The sequence below is a fragment of the Grampus griseus genome (assembly GCF_964374135.1).
Source record: "Grampus griseus genome assembly, chromosome: 19".
NCBI classification, from domain to species: domain Eukaryota; kingdom Metazoa; phylum Chordata; class Mammalia; order Artiodactyla; family Delphinidae; genus Grampus; species Grampus griseus.
Window position 1 is genome coordinate 23,506,745 of NC_139013.1, and position 20,646 is coordinate 23,527,390.

The 20,646-nt window shown below is 37.5% G+C and overlaps 1 protein-coding gene across 1 annotated transcript in view; it reads left to right on the top strand.

The window, feature by feature from the left end:
- The window catches only part of LONP2 (lon peptidase 2, peroxisomal), a 95,867-nt gene that overhangs the window by 26,662 nt on the left and 48,559 nt on the right, over positions 1-20,646 (top strand). Inside the window, exon 8 of the mRNA XM_082676255.1 lies at positions 6,216-6,357. Coding sequence (XP_082532381.1) covers positions 6,216-6,357 — 142 coding nt within the window. The remainder of the gene's footprint in view (positions 1-6,215; positions 6,358-20,646) is intronic.

The following is a 20,646-nucleotide window of genomic DNA, read 5'->3' on the forward strand; positions in this document are numbered from 1 at the left end:
AGTGTGTGGGCATTTGGGAACACCCAGGTCTTGGCATTTAAGTACCGGTCACATGCCCACAAGTAGAGTTCATGCAGAGTTTTGTTTTTCCCCAGCTTGTGAGTAGGCACCACTGTTCTGCAGCCTTAAAATAGCCAAGGAAAAACAGAGCTGCGTTCTGTTATCTTCCTTGCTTATTCTCGATTCTGTCACTCACTTTCCCCATTTTCCCATGCATGGAGCTCCAGCCTTTTGGTAGAAGTACCGGTTTATGTGGAGTAAGGTGCTAATAAGTTAGGAATTTATTTTTAAAACAACCTAAGATATGTCTTTTAGAGTTAAAACGATAATGAGGTGAAAGATGGGGAAGAAAAAAAAAGACTTGGTTTACATTTAAATCTTAAACTGGGAAAATATAGTGATCTGACTAAATATTGGCCCATTGTTTTGGTTCATATTATTTTAAGTGGATAAGAGGAAGAATAGTCATGTTTATGCTCCATATTAACTAATGCATTTTTTTCAATTTAACGTTTCTCATTATCTCCATTGGGATTTTTCTGTCTACTTTTATAAGCCATAGAATCTCTCTTCCCATCTATCAGTTTTTATGACTTACATTTTTATATTTAAATATTATATTTAAATAATTTAAATCAGTTCATAGACATTAAGTATAAAGTGACTTCTTTTAGGATGAAGTTTTTTGAAATCATGTTTCTATAACGATCTTTTTTCATTAGCTGTTCCTCAGTGAAATATACTACTGTTGCGATATTTCTCAAGTTATTGTTGAGAGTAACTGGAAGTCACTGACCAGCTGTTTGTTCAGATGATAAAGTTCTATCATTGTAAGGAATTCTTGGCTCAATTCTTAAACAAGATGAGAAGAAAAATGAACTTTTCTTTCCACATTGATAAATTTTCATATGTAACCTGAAATAATGATGTTTTAAATAAATTTGCAGTTTCATTATTAGGGAAAAATACCTGAAGCAGCAAGCCTTTAAAATATTTTTAGCATGGTATGCCAGACATGTTACGGTTTGCTCACTAGCCTCCTTTATAACCTATATTTGTATGCAGCTCTTCTTTTTTTTTTTTTTTTGCGGTACGCGGGCCTCTCACTGCCGTGACCTCTCCCGTTGCGGAGCACAGGCTCCGGACGCGCAGGCTCAGCTGCCATGGCTCATGGGCCCAGCCGCTCCGCGGCATGTGGGATCTTCCCGGACCGGGGCACGAACCTGCGTGCCCTGCATCGGCAGGCGGACTCTCAACCACTGCGCCACCAGGGAAGCCCTGCAGCTCTTCTTTGCCTCCGAAAAACTTTCAGGTTATCTTGAGGCCCCAGCCCAAGGCTTCCTCCATTAAGATAAGTGCAGTCAGTGATGATCCTATTCTCCTCTGAACTGACTACGTACTGTCTATTGTGCTCTTCAGTGATCAAATAATACAGGCCTCTGGCATTTCTAATATATTCCTATAGAGGTAAAACATAGATATATTAAAAGTAGGAGCTCTGTAGGGTAGGCGTTTTCACATGTCTTATACTCCTCTGTATCAGTCTGTGCTGCCAAGCACAGTGCCAAACGTGGTAAGTGCTCTCTAAGTGCTGCGTGAGTTCAAGTAGGATTAAAACGTGTTGGAAGTCATGCAGTCCTTTAGATGAGCACATCCATGCAAATGATTTAGGAATGACTGCTGTAAGAACAATTTGTTTAGACATGCTATATTAAAGACTATTTTTAGTTCCTTAAAGACTTTTTCTTTTTTAAAAAGAAATCATTAGGATCTCTTTTAGGTTTATTACTTTTGCCAACTTGAGAGGTATATATGTACACCCTTGGTAGAAAATTAGAAAAATAAAAGGAAAAAAATTCTCATGTTTTTCTACCATACAAAGGTAATCACCTTTAACATTTTATTTCCTGCCCAACTTTTCATTGGGCAGCTTTTGCCATTTTTTTTAAAGCAACAGAATTATCCTACCCTTTCCACTTAGCATTGTAACATAAACTTTTTATATTACAAATTGTTTGTAAATATCACTTTAATAGTTTGTGTTATAGCCCATAAGAGCTCCTTAATTGGATAGGCATGAAAAAATTGATGGTAAATGCCTGCTTTTCTCCCTCTCTACATGCTGGAAAAGAGGTGAGTAAAACACCCCTTATTCCTGACATTTATCCTGATATCCTTGGCAGTGACAGAATGACCAGCTTCTTGGATTACATTAGATTTGAATATATCTAGGGATGATGCAGAGTAGTAAAATAGTTGGTTACCATAGAGCTGTAAATAGATGATATTGTAGTTTTGTGTAGTTGTTTTTTGAAGTATAACACAGACTACTTTTTGGAAAATTAAAAATGCTGATCTTGTAAATTAAAATTTTGAACTGTATAGACACTTTTGTTTTTGTGTATCTTATACACTAGTTGAATTGTCCTGATAAACCTGTGAACTGCCTGTAATAATTATACTTATGAATCCATATGTTATTTAGTTCACTTGTGTACTTTAAGAAAAACTCCTAGGTAATTACGTATTCAGGCTGAATAATAAGTAATTAAAATGATACATTCTTTGCAGACTTTCCTATATTGTGCTACATTGCTTTCTAGATGTTGTATCACAAGGAAGAACATAGAAAAGACAGTATTTTGCCCTCAAAAAAGTTATAGTTTGTAAAAGAATACTAGTTTCATTTATTTCCTACTTAATGTAGTTTCTCAGTAGGATATTTTGGTATGCTAATTTGTTCTTTTAAATGTTTGTGTTTGTTGAGTGATGTTGAAAGAGAACATTTTCATTTGTGTGTTGCTACATTTTTCACCGTCGGATTCATATTCCAAAGATTTATTCAAAGTTTATTCTGTAACTTCAGTTAGTGAATTGCCTGTTACGCATACTTTGTGGCAAAAGACAAGCACATTATAGATATTTTCAGTAGCTTACAGGCTCTGATAATAGTTGTCTTGGTTTGACATCTAGACTAGTGGTACACATTTGAGGACGTCACCTGTGATTAAGGAACTCTGGAGGCATTGAGCACACTTGTTGCTGTTGTAACTGAGCAAAGGGCTCGTTTGCTCACAGCACAGAAAGCTGAGCTCTGACAGTGGGTTTGTAGCAAAGGAAGGGTTTATTGCAGGGCGCCAAGCAAACGCATGGGAGACAAACCCCAGATCCAATTCCAGTTGATCTTTGACTGAGGGTTTTTTTAAAAGGCAAAGAACAAAAAGGCTGGGGTTAATTATCATCTTGTGACATTTCCTAATCATAGTTTCAGGAGTCAGGATGTCTCTGGTTTACAATTCTCTGGCCAGGTAGTCCCTGGCTCATCTTGCCCTGGAGAAATAACCTGAGTTTGTATGTTAATGATAAGATCTATAACAGTGATTTCAGTACATTAACAATGTTATTGACAACAGCAATTTCAGTCATCCGACTCTGGTTGACCAGTGTTGGCAGGATTGAGGTCAGAGGGGATAAGAAAAGGAGTAAAGTTTTGGATAGAGAGATTAATCATAAACTCGGTAAGAGAACTTGGTTTGGGGGGCTTGGTTTCACTATGAAAAGACATTTATAAGAGTTGCTTCTGGAACTTACCTGGTGGCGCAGTAGTTAAGAATCTGTCTGCCAATGCAGGGGACATGGGTTCGAGCCCTGGTCTGGGAAGATACCACATGCATAGCAGAGCAACTAAGCCCGTGCGCCACAACTACTGAGCTACTGAAGCCCGCGCGCCTAGGGCCCATCCTCCGCAAAATGAGAAGCCCACGCACCGCAATGCTGGGCGCACAGCAACAAAGATCCAACGCAGCCAAAAAAAAAAAAAAAATTAATTGAAAAAAAAAGAGTTGCTTCCATGAGACAGAGATTGAAATGGGATCCAAATTTAGGTGTATTGATTTCTGCTTTTGTATTTTTTCTAGGAAATTAGAAGTTGACTTTAAGTAGCTATTACTAATAACAATTATAATTAACATGTTTTGAAAGCTTACCATGTGCCACGTACTGTGCTTTGTGCTTTACCTATTATGTTCTCTCGTGATCTCATATAATCCATCAGGTTGGCACTGTTACTATCCCCATTTTAGCAGATGAGGAAACTGAGGCTTGGGTCATGTTATTTATGCAAAGCAGTACTCAGAGACTTATATGACCTTAACAATGGTGATAGAAAGATACTTTGGGTGCTATCATTGTTGATCTGTTGTCCTTAAACAAATAGGAGAAACAAACTTTTGTTTGGGGAACAATCTTACAACTCTATATGTGGCATCTAATCTGTATTTAGACCTACTTTCTGTCCTCAGAATGCTCACTGACTCTTTAGTGGAGGCAATATGCTTGGTACCCATGGATAAAACCTAGGTTGTAAGTATGAATCAGGCAAATTGTAGGGCCAGTAAATGTTGCAGACATTACAGTATTGGAAAGATCACTTTGTGAGGGGTGGTCAGGAAAAGTTTGGTAGAATTTCTGGGATTTACCTAGGTGGGGAGAGTATTAAGGGCAGGAAGTCACCATATTAACAAAGAGAAAAAAGCGTAAGGGCTATTAATAGGACCTTTATTGTGGATGAAGCAAGAGCATAAGGGCAGCAAGTTAGGAAAGCTGGTGGGGACTGGATTGTGAAGAGCCTTGAATTCCAGACAAAGGAGTTTGGACCTTATTCTCTAGGTTCTGGGAAGCAGTAGAAAGTTTAGGAGGAGTTGTTTGTATACTGTGACTAGTACCTAGATTTCCGCTTCTTCTTTAGAAAGGGCAGCTGCCTAGAATATTATTTTCTCTCCATGACTTTAGGTCTAGAATTGCAAGTACCTGTTTTTGAAATCTGCCTATCAAAAGCAGTAAGGGAAAATAAATTAATGCCCTTTCTTTTAAGGAATGACCCTTAGAGGCTTTGAGGGTTTTTTGTTTTGTTTTTAATTTCCCTTCCCTGCTTATTCACAGAAGGCTGACAAATCTGTAAGTTCTCTAGAGAGAGAATTTCAGAGAATTTATTAATCGTGAGTCTTGTCGTTCCTATATCCTGTTCTGAAATCTTGAAGTGTGCTAACTCCTTATTATAAGTTGACAGTATTTACTGTATCTGGTTCCAGGGCCTTGATCACTCCCCAAGATGAAAGGCATTCCCACGATATTTTTAAGGCTTTCTTGTCTTTTCAAAGGTCACTGTTTACTCTGTCCTACTTTATACCAGTCATGTGGCAGAACTGCTCCGTGAGCTGGCTTTGTGCAGATCATGAGATACGGCCGCTGTTCCACTTGCCCTTGGTTTGTTTCTTGCAGGCATTCACCCTTTTATGCCTGTTCACAAACAGCATTTGATTTGCTCATGGCTTAGGCAGCAAGGTTGTAACTAAAATTAGTAAACTGCTTAAAATAAAGTTTTGCTGGCTTTGTAGAAAAGGCACTTTTTTCAGTTTGACAAGCATATTTTTATTTCATGTCACGTTGTGCATTTGTCAATTATGTAGATGATTCTTGTTGAGATATGTTAAAGCAGCCTCTAACATTTGAATGCATGACCTAATGTCTGGCTGAGCTTGGTTATGCCAATCAGTGTATATAGGGTGAACACAGTTTTATTCAAAAGGCCAGAATTAATGGAATTTTGATATAAATACTGTTGGCCCCAGGTCCTCTTACTACAGTGAATAACAAATTATTCCTTCTGAATATAAAAAAGTTGGAATTTTTCTTTCTTTTTTTGGGGAGAGGCCTACATTTTGAGTGGTCCTTTGAACCAATTCTGATTTCCTTTATGAAGATGGTGATGATGTTTTAGCCAGTTCTGAGTCAGCCATTTCAGTTTGTAAGAAGGTAGTTATGTTGGGGTTTGGTAAGTGCCAGGGAGGTGCCCAGAAAAACTAAGAAAAATGTGGGAATTAAATTCATAGGACTCTTTGGAAGTTTTAGAATCTCAAAGAGTAAGAATCATAACTGTGATTTAAGGATAATTTTTTTCAGTTTCACTAAGTGGCAAAAATTAGATACAGTGTTTCTAATATCATGGGTAATTTACAGCCAGAATTCAATAGAAAATAAGATAAGAATTGAATCTCGTAACTCTTTGATGTATCACAGGGCTTTTAAAATTTACAGTATCTCTTTGCTATATTCCTGTGATAACTAAATGACTGTTTCCCAGTCCAGAGTTTCGATTTCTAAGTGATACTGCTCTGCCATCTCCCTGTTGCTAATCTACTATTCGCCTTCCGCAGACGCACCTATGTTGGCAGCATGCCTGGCCGGATAATCAATGGCTTGAAGACTGTTGGGGTGAACAATCCAGTGTTCCTGTTAGATGAGGTGGACAAACTAGGAAAAAGTCTACAGGGTGATCCTGCAGCAGCTCTGCTTGAGGTAAGATTTAGGAAATTCCCTGTCTGTAATCACACTGGAAGAGTATGGGTGGGTGAGAGTAGATAGTCATATTTAGGGAACATATACATTGATGTGGGTTTAACCATGGGAAAAACACTTTGATACAAACTGAAACCTGAAGCCATTTGATATTTAAATTAAAATGTCATAGAGATTTTCTTTTTTCTTTTTCTAATAATTCCCCTCATTTCTTTCTTTGTTTTTATCAAGTAGTTTAAGAAAAATTTTATGCATATTTATTGTTTAGAGACCAGTTGTTCTATAAGATTGTTACAAAAAACAGCAAGCACGTCTCCTCCCTGGGGTGCCTTATTTCCTCTTCTGCACTTTGATCCTCTGACTTTTAGTTGATTAGTCCATTTTCTAGAGATCATGGCTGTACTGCTTTCTTGATTTTAGAGTTTTTGGCATTATAGATTCCTATCTATAGGAGATGATTTTGCTTGCTTGCTTCCTTCTACCCCTACTATATCATTTTTATATCCCCAATCTCCCAATATAAATTTTATCCTGATTTTGTTAAGTCATTGTTGAGTATTTATACTATTATAGTTATATAAGTGCTTTTCACAGCTGAGCCATGTGGTGAACTATGATCACTTTGCTTTTTCTGTCCTTTTTGTTTTTCTGTGTTTTTAAACATGTTTTTAGAGTTAATAATCATCTTGTTTCTTTTGTTCACTTTCACCAACTGTCTAATTTTCATTGGGAGACTTCCAGACCCTTTGTGTTTTATTGGTTTTGTCTTCTCTAAGCCTCTAATCTGAACTGGTTGTTCCCACACTAGGCACAGAGCTGTGGTCTGAGGATCTCCCTTCACCTCCCCCCACATTGGGTTTCCTGTTTTCCGTATTCCGCGTCTTCCTCTTTCTTGGTTTATTCTCTCATTTTCCTGGTATTAGTCTCCCAGTAGCTTCCTGAGAAAGCTTGCATGTAAACGTTCTTCAACTTTGCATATCTGAAAATGTCTTTATGTTTCTCTCATACTTGATTGGTAGCTTGACTGGGTATAGAATTCCAGGCGGAAATAATTTTCCTGCAAAATTTTAAAGACATTTCTCCATTGTTTTCCAGCTTTCAGTGTTGCTATTGATGAGACTAAGTCTTTTGTGACTTGTTTTACTCTCTGAAAACTTTTCAGATCTCCTGTTTATCCCAGTGTTCTGAAAATTTACAATAATCTGCCCTGGCATGGGTCTTTTTACATTTTTGCTGATGCTTTGAAGGTTCTTTGTATTGGAAAATCCTCTCCTTTTATTTCTGTAAAATTTTCTTGAATCCTTTTGTTGATGATTTCTTCACCATTTTTGGGGAACTCCTATTAATTTGATGTTAGATCTTTAATTTTCTTATCTCTCCTATTACTCATCTTTTTTATTTTTTGTTCTACTTTCTGTGAAGAGTTCCTCAGCTTTATCTTTTAATCCTTCTATGAGTTTGTCATTTCAAAGAACCCCTTTTTTTAACTTCTCTGCATGTTCTTTTTATACTACCTTGCTCTTGTTACATAGTTGTAAAATGTTCTTTTGTCTCTGTGAGAAAAATACTAATAGATTAAAAAAAATTCTTTTTCCTTTCTTTGCACCAAAGCTGCATTTATCTATTCGGTATATATTTTTTCTGGCCTCTGTCTTTTATATTAGAGTCTTTCATTAGATGTCTGGCAGTTTTTGTGTGTTCATATTTAATAGTGAGACATGAAAAAGCTGATTGGAAGCTATGAACATATGAGAGGGGGCTTACTGATTACAATTTTCACAGTAGGGTTATCTGACTAATACATTTCATTGAGGAACCTTCTGTGTCAATAACTTTAGGTCTTTCTGTTGAGGCTGGTCAGATTTCTCAGAGAAGACTCTTTAAAAGTCTCTTGGCTTGAGAATGAAGGCCTGGCTGCCAACATTCTAGGAACCAAGCATTCAGCATCCTGGATATATGCATTCACCTGAACTGTTGTTTTCAGTATAGTATGTACTCTACTCAGCTGTGCCCAGTGTCACCTGCACAGGGAACCACTGCTTTATGTTCTTAAGAAAATCCCAGTACTTTGCTGGGATAGGGGAAGGGATCTGGTGTGCCTGACTGCTTCATAAATTTACTTTAACCAGTCCTCCTTATTTTGCCACCTCTGCCCCCACTCTTTACCCTGGTTTAAGTAAAATATTATTAATATTCAAACTGATTTGTAAAACCGAGGGAAAACTTGCTTTGTAAAAGTTTTTTTCTTGTTTATTTCCTTGCTTTGAGTTCCCTCTGGCTTCCTGTTTTTCTGTTTTTGTAATCTTCTTAGAACAGGATGGACTGGGACATGTGTCTTATGAACAGGGAGACCATACATTCTGTTTTGCATGGACAGTCCCAGTTTATGCCTAATTATTAATTGCACTCTCTTTTAGTCTTAGAAGTGGGTCCTCTTCGGACAATAAAAAGTACAGTTACCCTACTTTAAAAGCCCCAGGGCTTGGAGATAAGAGTTTGATTTGGTTTGGTTTTGCTTGTTTTTATTTGAAGACAGTTCTCTTCTGGCTCAGTAACTGGTTTACTAATCAGTACTCTGAATGATAAAATAGTGAACATTATTTAAGATTTTAGTGGTTTCTTAGTTGTTAACTTTGGACATGCAGTTTAGTTTAATTGGGGCACTTTTCAGATAATCTGACAGATTCTCCCGTTAGACACTTACTGTTACCCTGTTGAAAAGAACTGAAGAATAATTTCCTGATAGTTAGATTTCCCAACAGACTATATGTAGGAGTCCTGAAACAAGTCCACCAAAGACAGCTTCACAAGTAGTAGGAGAAGATGATTAAGCCCCCTGTATGTTTGTTTGACTGTATATTTCAAATGTTCACCTAGTGCTTTGTGGTGATTCAGTAATATTTGTTGAATTAAATTGATCTTTGATAACAAGCAGCTGATATATTGATATTTTCTTACCTGCCGTAGAACTGGGTATTCACTCTTCTGGCAATTTCCAAACTAAAAGTACAAAAGCCTCAAATGATACCTCAAAGTAAATGCCACCCTGGGCCACATGCTTATCTCTGATGTTTAGTGACGAATGGCATCAGTTCCTTATAGACTGTGGTATCTGTGAAGCAAGACGTAGATTTGGAAGAACCGAGTGTCTGGGTCCCTGACCTCCTCCTTCTCCCTGCCTGCCCAAATCCTGGGTAAAAACCTCTCATACCTCACAGGTTATTGAAGCAAATAAGAATATATATAAAAGCACTCTGTAGACTGTAAATCACTCTACAGATAATATTTTAATTTAATATCCACTGACATTTCTTTTGTGTTTGTTTTGAAAGCCACTTCAAATTTTCCAATACCAGTAGATCCCCCTGAATGAAAAAAATGAATAAATTCAATTACTCAACACCTTGTATTTAAAGTAGAATATTACTGAGAGTCTGGAATATTCAAGAGCATGTGTTTTTTATCTTTCCATATAGAAAACCTACTTTTTCAAAATTGACGTTTAGACATTATTTATAAAATTTACTCATACAAGATTATTTTTATTTTACAGCTAACTTGTATTAAGAGAATATGTACTGGATATGAAGAACATAATAGTAGATATAGAGTGGTTACTCTGAATAAATTAGAAAATAAACTTGTTCTGCCTGTAGATTCTTCTTGCCTTCATGTTACTCATGAAGAATATGCTGATTTCCTTGAGCTTCCATGGAATTGTTGCTTATATAAAACAGAATGTATTTCCAGCATACTGTTGTCAGCATAGAAATATTTACTTAAAATTTAGATACCTCTTTTTTTGGGGGCGGGGGGGGCGGTTCGCAGGCCTCTCACTGTTGTGGCCTCTCCCGTTGCGGAACACAGGCTCTGGACGCACAGGTTCTGGACACGCAGGGTCAGCGGCCATGGCTCACAGGCCTAGCCGCTCTGCGGCACGTGGGATCTTCCCGGACCGGGGCACGAACCCGTGTCCCCTGCATCGGCAGGCGGACTGTCAACCACTGCGCCACGAGGGAAGCCCCTAGATACCTCTTTTGAAAATTTATTGGAAGAATATAAAACTAGATCTAACTACTTGATAAACAAATGTTGGTAGTAGAATTCAGGCAAGTCTGTTGTTGAATAGTGTTAAAATATTAGATGCAAGGAAAGTCCTTTTATGTAATTATTAGACTCAAAATTATGGAAGTTTTATCAGCTAGATTATTATCATATTTATAATTAATTCAAGATTCAGACTGTTCGTTAAATATAAGTGCATTTCTGAAATACACTTTTGTGTGAATGGGCAAATAAAATACATGGATACTACACCAAATTTTCTATATAGGCAATAATATTACAGTTCTAATATTAGAACTGAGCCACCAGGGAAGTCCAAACTTCTTTATTTAAAACTGAAGTTGTTGGGGACTTCCCTGGTGGCGCACTGGTTGGGAATCCACCTGCCAATGCAGGGGACACGGGTTCGAGCCCTGGTTCAGGAAGATCCCACATGGCGCGGAGCAGCTAAGCCCGTGTGCCACAACTACTGAGCCTGCACTCTAGAGATTGCGAGCCACAACTGCTGAGCCCATGCACCACAACTACTGAAGCCTGCATGCCTAGAGCCTGTGCTCCGCAACAAGAGAAGCCACCGCGATGAGAAGCCCGCGCACTGCAACAAAGAGTAGCCCCCGCTCGTGGCAATTACAGAAAGCACACATGCAGCAACAATGACCCAATGCAGCCATAAATAAATAAAATTTATTAAAAAACAAAAAAAAACAACTGAAGTTCTTAATTAGAATTAGATCCAGTTGAGTCCTTCAAGATGGTGGAGGAGTAAGGTGTGGAGTTCACCTTCCTCCCCACAAATACATCAGAAGTACATCTACATGTGGAACAACTCCTACAGAACACTTACTGAGCACTGGCAGAAGACCTCAGACCTCCCAAAAGGCAAGAAACTCCCCACGTACCTGGGTAGGGCAAAAGAAAAAAGAATAAACAGAGACAAAAGAATAGGGACAGGACCTACACCTCTGGGAGGGAGCTGTGAAGGAGGAAAAGTTTCCACACACTAGGAAGCCTCTTCACTGGTGGAGATGGGGGGTGGAGGCAGGGAAGCTTCGGAACCACGGAGGAGAGCGCAGCCACAGGGGTGCAGAGGGCAAAGCGGAGAGATTCCCACACAGAGGATCGGTACCAACCAGCACTAACCAGCCCAAGAGGCTTGTCTGCTCACCTGCCGGGGTGGGCCGAGGCTGGGAGCTGAGGCTCGGGCTTTGGAGGTCAGATACCAGGGAGAGGACTGGGGTTGGCTGTGTGAACACAGCCTGAAGGGGTCTAGTGCGCCACAGCTAGCCAGGAGGGAGTCCGGGAAAAAGTCTGGAACTGTCTAAGAGGCAAGAGGACATTGTTTCAGGGTGCGTGAGGAGAGGGGATTCAGAGCACCACCTAAATGAGCTCCAGAGACGGGCGCGAGCCGCGGCTATCAGCGCAGACACCAGAGACGGGCATGAGACGCTAAGGCTGCTGCTGCGGCCACCAAGAAGCCCGTGTGAAAACACAGGTCACTTGTGGCCCACCACTGTCAGGGTCCCGTGATCCAGGGACAACGTCCCCGGGCAAACACACAGCACGCCTCAGGCTGTTGCAACATTGCACTGGCCTCTCCCCGCATTCCCTACCCCTCCCTCCCCCTGCCTGAATGAACCAGAACCCACGAATCAGCTGCTACTTTAACCCCGTCCTCTCTGAGCGAAAAACAGACACCCTCAGGCGACCTACATGCAGAGGCGGGGCCAAATCCAAAGCTGAACCCCAGGAGCTGTGCGAACAAAGAAGAGAAAGGGAAATCTCTCCCAGCAGCCTCAGGAGCAGTGGATTAAATCTCCACAATCAACTTGATGTACCCAGCATTTGTGGAATACCTGAATAGACAACAAATCATCCCAAAATTGAGGCGGTGGACTGTGGAGCAACTGTAGACTTGGGGTTTGCTTTCTGCATCTAATTTGTTTTTGGTCTCATGTTTATCTTAGCTTAGTATTTAGAGTTTAGTATCATTGGTAGATTTGTTTATTGATTTGGTTGCTCTCTTCTTTTTTTCTAATGTATCGATATATATATATTTTTTCCCTTTTCTCTTTTTGTGGGTGTGTATGCTTCTTTGTGTGATTTTGTCTGTATAGCTTTGCTTTTACCATTTGTCCTAGGGTTCTGTCTTTTTTTTTATTAGTATAGTTTTTAGTTGTTATCACTGGTGGCTTTGTTTTTGGATTGGGTTTGGTTGCTCTCTTCTTTCTTTTTTTTAATTACTTTTTAATTTTAATAATTTATTTTAAAAACTTTGTTTTCTTTCTTTCTTCCTTCCTTCCTTCCTTCCTCACTTCCTTCCTTTCTTACTTTCTTTCCTTTTCTTTCTTTTCTTTCCTTTTCTTTTCTTTTCTTTTCCTTTCTTTTCTTTTCTTTTCTTTTCTTTTCTTTTCTTTTCTTTTCTTTTCTTTTCTTTTCTTTTTTTTCTTTTTTTCTTTCTTTCTTCCTCCCTTTCTTCTGAGCCGTGTGGCTGACAGGGTCTTCATGCTCTGGCCGGGTGTCAGGCCTGTGCTTCTGAGGTGGGAGAGCTGAGTTCAGGACATTGGTCCACCAGAGACCTCCCGGCTCCATGTAATATAAAACAGTGAAAGCTCTCCCAGAGATCTCCATCTCAATGCTAAGACCCAGCTCCACTCAACGACCAGCAAGCTCCAGTGCTGGACACCCTATGCCAAACAACTAGCAAGACAGGAACACAACCCCACCCATTAGCAGAGAGGCTGCCTAAAATCATAATAAGTCCACAGACACCCCAAAACACACCACCTGACGTGGACCTGCCCACCAGAAAGACACAGCCTCATCCACAAGAACACAGACAACAGTCCCCTCCACCAGGAAGCCTACACAACCCACTGAACCAACCTTAGCCACTGGGGGCAGACACCAAAAACAACAGGAACGATGAACCTGCAAACTGCGAAAAGAAGACCCCAAACATAGTAAGTTAAGCAAAATGAGAAGACAGAAAAAAACACAGATGAAGGAGCAAAACAAACTAGAGCAAAAAATAGAACTAGAACTAAAAATTTCACAATTTGTATGGAAACACAAAAGACCCCAAATAGCCAAAGCAATCTTGGGAAAGAAAAATGGAGCTGGAGGAATCAAGCTCCCAGACTTCAGACTATACTACAAAGCTACAGTAATCAAGACAGTATGGTACTGGCACAGAAACAGAAATATAGATCAATGGAACAGAATAGAAAACCCAGAGATAAACCCACGCACATATGGTCACCTATGTTTGATAAAGGAGGCAAGAATATACAATGGAGAAAAGACAGCCTCTTCAATAAGTGGTGCTGGGAAAACTGGACAGCTACATGTAAAAGAACAAAAGAAATTAGAACACTCCCTAACACCATACACAAAAATAATCTCAAAATGGATTAAAGACCTAAATGTAAGGTCAGACACTATAAAACTCTTAGAGGAAAACATAGGCAGAACACTGTTTTTGACTCACCTCCTAGAGAAATGGAATTAAAAAAAAAAAATAAATGGGACCTAATGAAACTTAAAAGCTTTTGCACAGCAAAGGAAAACATAAACAAGATGAAAAGACAACCCTCAGAATGGGAGAAAATATTTGCAAATGAAGCAACTGACAAAGGATTAATCTCCAAAATTTACAAGCAGTTCATGCAGCTCAATATCAAAAAAACAAGCAACCCAACCCCAAAATGGGCAGAAGACCTAAATAGACATTTCTCCAAAGAAGATATACAGATTGCTAACAAACACATGAAAGAATGCTCAATATCACTAATCATTAGAGAAATGCAAACCAAAACTACAAGGTATTATCTCACACCGGTCAGAATGGCCATCATCAAAAAATCTACAACAATAAATGCCGGAAAGGGTGTGGAGAAGAGGGAACCCTCTTGTACTGTTGGTCGGAGAGTAAATTGGTACAGCCACTATGGAAAACAGTATGGAGGTTTCTTAAAAAACTAAAAATAGAACTACCATATGACCCAGCATTCCCACTGCTGGGCATATACCCTGAGAAAACCATAATTCAAAAAGAGTCACGTACCACAATGTTCATTGCAGCTCTATTTACAATAGCCAGGACATGGAAGCAACCTAAGTGTCCATCGACAGATAAATGGGTAAAGAACCTGTGGCACTTATATGGGAATGTTACTCAGCCATAAAATGAAACGAAATTGAGTTATTTGTAGTGAGGTGGATGGACCTAGAGTCTGTCATGCAGATTGAAGTAAGTCAGAAAAACAAATACCTTATGCTAACACATATATATGGAATCTAAAAGAAAAAGAGAAAAAGTTCTGAAGAACCTAGGGGCAGGACAGGAATAAAGACGCAGATGTAGAGAATGGACTTGAGGACATGGGGAGGGGGTGAGAGAGTGGCATGGACATATATACACTACCAAATGTAATAGATAGCTAGTGGGAAGCAGCTGCATAGCACAGGGAGATCAGCTCGGTGCTTTGTGACCACTTAAAGGGGTGGGATAGTGAGGGTGGGGGGGAGATGCAAGAGGGAGGAGATATGGGGATATATGTATAGCTGATTCACTTTGTTATAAAGCAGAAACTAACACATCATTGTAAAGCAATTGTACTCCAATAAAAATGTTTAAAAAAAAAACTAGATCCAATTAGTAATTAAATCAAGTAGTATATTTACTACTTAGATACCACAGACATATTATCTTCTAAGATGTACAACTATCGTCAAAGAATGTCAAAGAGACTTAGGAAAATCCAGCTCTAAACTTTTATAAATGAAAAACTTGAAGTCCAGGATATGATATTAATTTTTCATCTCATCACATGCTATGTTTACAATTTAAATTCTGAAACTCTAGCAGAGTAAAAAATGCCTTAAATACTGATGTTATGAGAGAAGAGTAGGTGAAGACCCATACCCATTTTTCTGCTTTCTTTTTCTCTCTGCCGTCTCTAATTAGGGGAAAGACTGCAATGAAAGATGAACTAAGCTAAATTAGGGAAGCTTAAGACTTGTTAATCGTTACTTTTCAATGCTAGCAACCATTTTTACCAGTGCCCAAGGCATAGTTGCAGATTACACAAAAATATCTTAATGTCTTTGTTAGCCTTTTTCTTTTCTTTTTATACCCACTTCCATTTTCTGTCTTTCCTGTATTACCCACCCACCGTACCCCCCACATATACATGCACCAGCTGCCACCAGACTATCCACTGCCCTCCAGCCCTTAGCTATATTCTGAACCAAAATTATTATTTCTCATTTCCATCCTATTTAAAATTCCTGGTATTAGACTTTGGTGGTGATTGGATTGCATGATTAAATTTACATGAAAACTAATCTTGAATGAGTTGGGATAATTATTGGTATGAATTTGTGACTGGATAGTCTCCAAGCGTTTCTTTTCCTCTGCTGCCAATCTCAGGGATGCTATATCAGGGAATCAGCAGACCAGCGTGTGGCCCAAGTCCTGGCTCTTGTCATCTTTCTCTACAAGGACCCCCCCCCCCCACTGGATTCACTAGTAAAAAAGGAAAATAAAAAAAAAGAAACTTGAGAGAAGTAGACAGTAAATGGTAAATTGAGAAAAAATAAGTTGAGAAATAGAAATTTGACTAATGAATTGAGAAATAATGCATTGGGTTTAGTGTCTACATCCCAGGTTTCCAGGAGCAAGCACTTTTCAAAATATCCTGTCCATTTAGGGAAATATTTTACCAGTATTTAGCAAGTTATGTATTCCTATTTTTTACACAAGGAATAGACAGTATTTAAAAATTATATAGGAATCTCCTTTATATTAATGATTCTGTTTTGCCAGAAATAAATGAAAACATTTGAATGTTCTACAAAATGTATGCTTAGCCTTGGGCAGTTTAATTCACAAATGGAGATGGGCTTTCAGATTGAGATGTCAGCTGATTGCCACTCATTAAACCGAAGCAGCTCACCCTTTTAACAAATTGTTATTTAAAGATATTTTATTGATTAATTTTTTTACAGCTCTAGGGTGTGGTATAATTGACATATAGTAAAGTGAGTATATTTAAAATGCACAATTTGATAAACTGTGACATATGTATAAATTATGAAGCCATACAAATAATCAAGACAGTGAACATAGTGATTCCACTTCTGAAATGAAAAATTCATAGAGAGAATCAGCAGTCGTCTTGAACTCATAGAAGAAAGAACCAGTGAATTTGAAGATAGCTTGATAGAGATTATACAATCTGAAGAACAGATTTAAAAAATGAATAAAATGAACAGAGCATTGGGGAAATGTGGGATACTGTGAAGCACACCAGTATGTGCAGAAGAGGACAGGAGAGGGAGATGGGATCAGAAAAAATTTTCAAAGAAATAATGGTTGAAAACTTCCCAAATTTGATGAAAAACATAAATCTACACAACCAGGAAGCTCAATGAATTTCATGTACGATAAACACAAATCTGTAGATACATAATGTAGTAAAAATGCTGAAAGACAAAAACCTTTGGAAGCAACAAGAGATGGTGTATCCATTCATATTTTGATGGATGTTTGGATTTTTCAAGTTTTGGCTGTTACAAATAAAGCTGCTATGAATACACATGTATTAATACAAGTCTTTGTATGGACATATAGTTTTATTTCTTTTTGATAAATAAATACCTAGGAGTGGAATGGCTTGGGCAAAGTGGTAGGTATAGATTTAACTTTTTAAGGAACTGTCAGATTGTTTTCCAAAATGGTTATGCTGTTTTCTATTTCTACTAGTAGTGTGTAAGAGTCCCAGTTGCTCCACATCATTGCCAATAATTGATATGTGGTAAGTTTTTGTAATTTTAGTCATTCTGGTGGGTGTGTTGTATCATCTCATTGTGGTTTTAGTTTGCATTTCCCTAATAATTAATGACTTGTTGAGCATCTCTGCATGTGATTATTGGCCATCCTTTGTGTCTTTTGGTGAAATTCCAATTTTACTTTTCGCTTTTAATTGAGTTGTCTTTTCATTGTTGAGTTGTAAGAATTCCTTATGTGTTCTACGTAGATTTCCTTTGTCAGGTACATATTTTTCAGATATTTTCTTCAAATATTTTATTGACAGTGTTTGTTGAAGAGCAAAAGTTTTTGTTTTTTTATAAAGTCCAATTTTATAAATTTAAAAAGTTTTGTTAATGGTTTCTTTTGAGTTGTAATTAAGAAATCTTTACTAAACCAAGGTCACATGGATTTTCTCCTATGTTTTCTTCTACAAGTTTCATAGTTTTAGCTCTAACATTTGAGTCTATGATTCATGCTGAGTGAATTTTTGTATATGATGCATAGTAAGGGATCAAGGTTCCTTTTCTTTTTGCATATAGATATTTAATTGTTCCAATACTATTTGTCAAAAAAAGTATCTTTTCTCCATTGAATTGCCATAGACATCTTTGTCAAATGTGGGTTTTATATTTGAGTTCCCTATACTGTTCCATTAATTTATGTTTATGCCAATACCACACTGAGTTGATCACGTTGCTTTATAATAGGTCTTGAAATCATTTAGTGTTAGTTGTCCAGCTTTGCTTTTCTTGTCTAAAAATTTTTCAGCTATTCTAGGTTCTTCGCATTTCCATATAAATTTTAGAATCTGTCAATTGCTCCAAAGCAGCCTGCTGGGATTCTGCTGGGATTTTAATTGGCATTTCATTTGAACCTGTAGATCATTTGGGGAGAATTGTCATCTTAAAAATATTGTTTCTTCTCAAAAATATTGTTTCTTCTCATCTGTGAACAGATATATCTCTGGGGGTTTTTTAGGTCTTCCTAACTTTCTCAGCAATGTTTTTTCACTCTCAGCATACAGATCTTGCACTCTGTCAAATTTATCCCAAACTATTTCCTATTTCTTGATGCTATTTTTATTTCAATTTTTGATAATTGCTAATATAAAGAAAGAGTACAATTTGTATTTTGTATATTAACCTCGTATCCTACAACTTTGCTAGTAAACTCATTAATTTTAATCACCTTGTCTCTCTACCTTTTTTGTTTGTTTGGCCCCTGTGTTTTATGTTAGGGCTTTCCTCCAATCTTTGGTGATTCTTCGATGTCTCTTTATATATATATAAGGTGTGACATTAAGATTATTGAACATTTTGTGTGCACGTGTGAGGCTTGATACCTGGTGGGCTTCATCAGATAGTGATAAGTTGGGGGTGGGGTTCCCCAAATTTCAGGATCTGTAAATCTTATCTCTTAGACCAGTTGCTATTTTCAAAGAAGGGTCCTGTGGTATCATCTGGTGGAGGGTGTCGGGCAGTCTGTATTGTAAACCTACTATTCTAAGCTGCCTGTAGTTAAAATTTTGACTTCCACTTTCACTGTTTTTGTATTATAATAATTATATTATAATTTTGATGTTTATTATGTATTTAAGTATATAACTTAAATAATTTCTAATGTACTGTCTACCACTTATGTATTGTCTAAGTATGTAATTTAAATAATTTCTTAATTTTGGAGTTTAGTGAGGAACATTTTTATACATATTTCATAGATTCTAGGAAACATAGTTTGTGTGTGTGTGTGTGTGTATACATATATATCTGAATACAGCAATATTTTAACAAGAGTATATATGTGTGTTATGAGATTGCTATTCTCTAGGTTTATAACTTTATTTTTTCTGCATGTTGTGATATACAGAAGTGCATTAAACTTGCCATGACAGTTTTTTTCCTGTCAGTTTCACTTTATAATTTCTAATTTTTTAATTACATTTTAATAGTATTTATTTCTTATGTCATCATTGTGTCCATTTCCTGCTATCTAGTACAGCCATTTTCTTTGTTCCATTCTTACCTTGGTTTCTCCTTAGGCTGGTAATACTTTTGCAGTTCATCCTTCCTTTTTATTAGTGTATACCAGGTACAGCTTTTTTTGAATTTTTAACCTTCTTGTTTCATTATGTTTTATTACTATTTCATATAATCAATTTTTAGATTACTTTTGACTCTGCCTGGAAGTCTGGATGTTCAATAGGCTTTTCAAATATTGTACTAACTGGTATGTTGGGACTTTTGACATCTGTGGTTTGGTTGTTTTCTGTCCCCTTTTTAAAAAAGAGACCTAGTATTTTTCCTTTGAATTATATCATTAACTGTATGGACAGTTTGTTAGATCAGAAGGCATGTATTCTGTTTTTTTAATACTACTTGTGATACCTTTCAGTTACAAATCACACATCTCTGTTTCTCTTAAGTATCAACACCATAAATGAAATATATTGTCCCTCCCTTGTATAAAATGAAATAATTAATACACAGTAATCTGTCCCTTCCTCATCTCACTACCTAGTTACTTTAGAGGATTTAATTTTTTTACATTATGAATCTTTATCAGAAACTATTTTTAACTTTTATATTCTTTCTTTTTTTAAATTAATAGCTTTCTTTAAAAAAAGCAGTTTTAGGTTTACAGTACAATTTGAGTGGAAAGTACAAAGAGTCCCATATAACCTCTCACCCTCCCTCCCCCAGTTTCCCCTTAAAATTGATGAGTCAGTATTAATACATTATTTTAACTTAAGTCCATACTTTACATCGGGTTCACTTTGTGTTGTACATTGTATGGGTTTTGATGACTCTGTAATGATATGTATCCACCATTACAGTATCAGAGAGTATAGTTTCATAGCCCTAAAAATCCCATGTGCCCCACTTACTCATTCCTCCCTCCCTCTCGCCAAGTCCCTGGCGATCACTGATCTGTCTCCATATTTTTTTCTGTTCCAGGAATGTCATATAGTTGGAATTACACAGTATATAGCCTTTTTAGGTTGGCTTCTTTCACTTAGTAGTATTCATTTAAGATTCTTCCATGTCTTTTTCTGGCTTGATAGTTCATTTCTTTTTATCACTGAATAACATTCTACTGTATGGATGTACAACAGTTTGTTTATCCTTTTATTGAAGGACATCTTAGTTATTTCTAGGTTTTGACAATTATGAATAAAGCTTCTGTAAACATTTGTGTGCAGGTTTTTGTGTGGACGTAAGTTTTCAGCTCACTTGAGTAAATACTAGGGAGTGCAATTGCTGGGGTCATAAGGTAAAAGCATGTTTAGTTTTGTGAAAAACTGTCAAACTGTCTTCCAAGTTGTCTGTACCATTTTGCATTCCCACCAGCAATGAATGAGAGTTCTTGTTTCTCCACATCCTCACCACCATTTGGTGTTGTCAGTGTTTTGG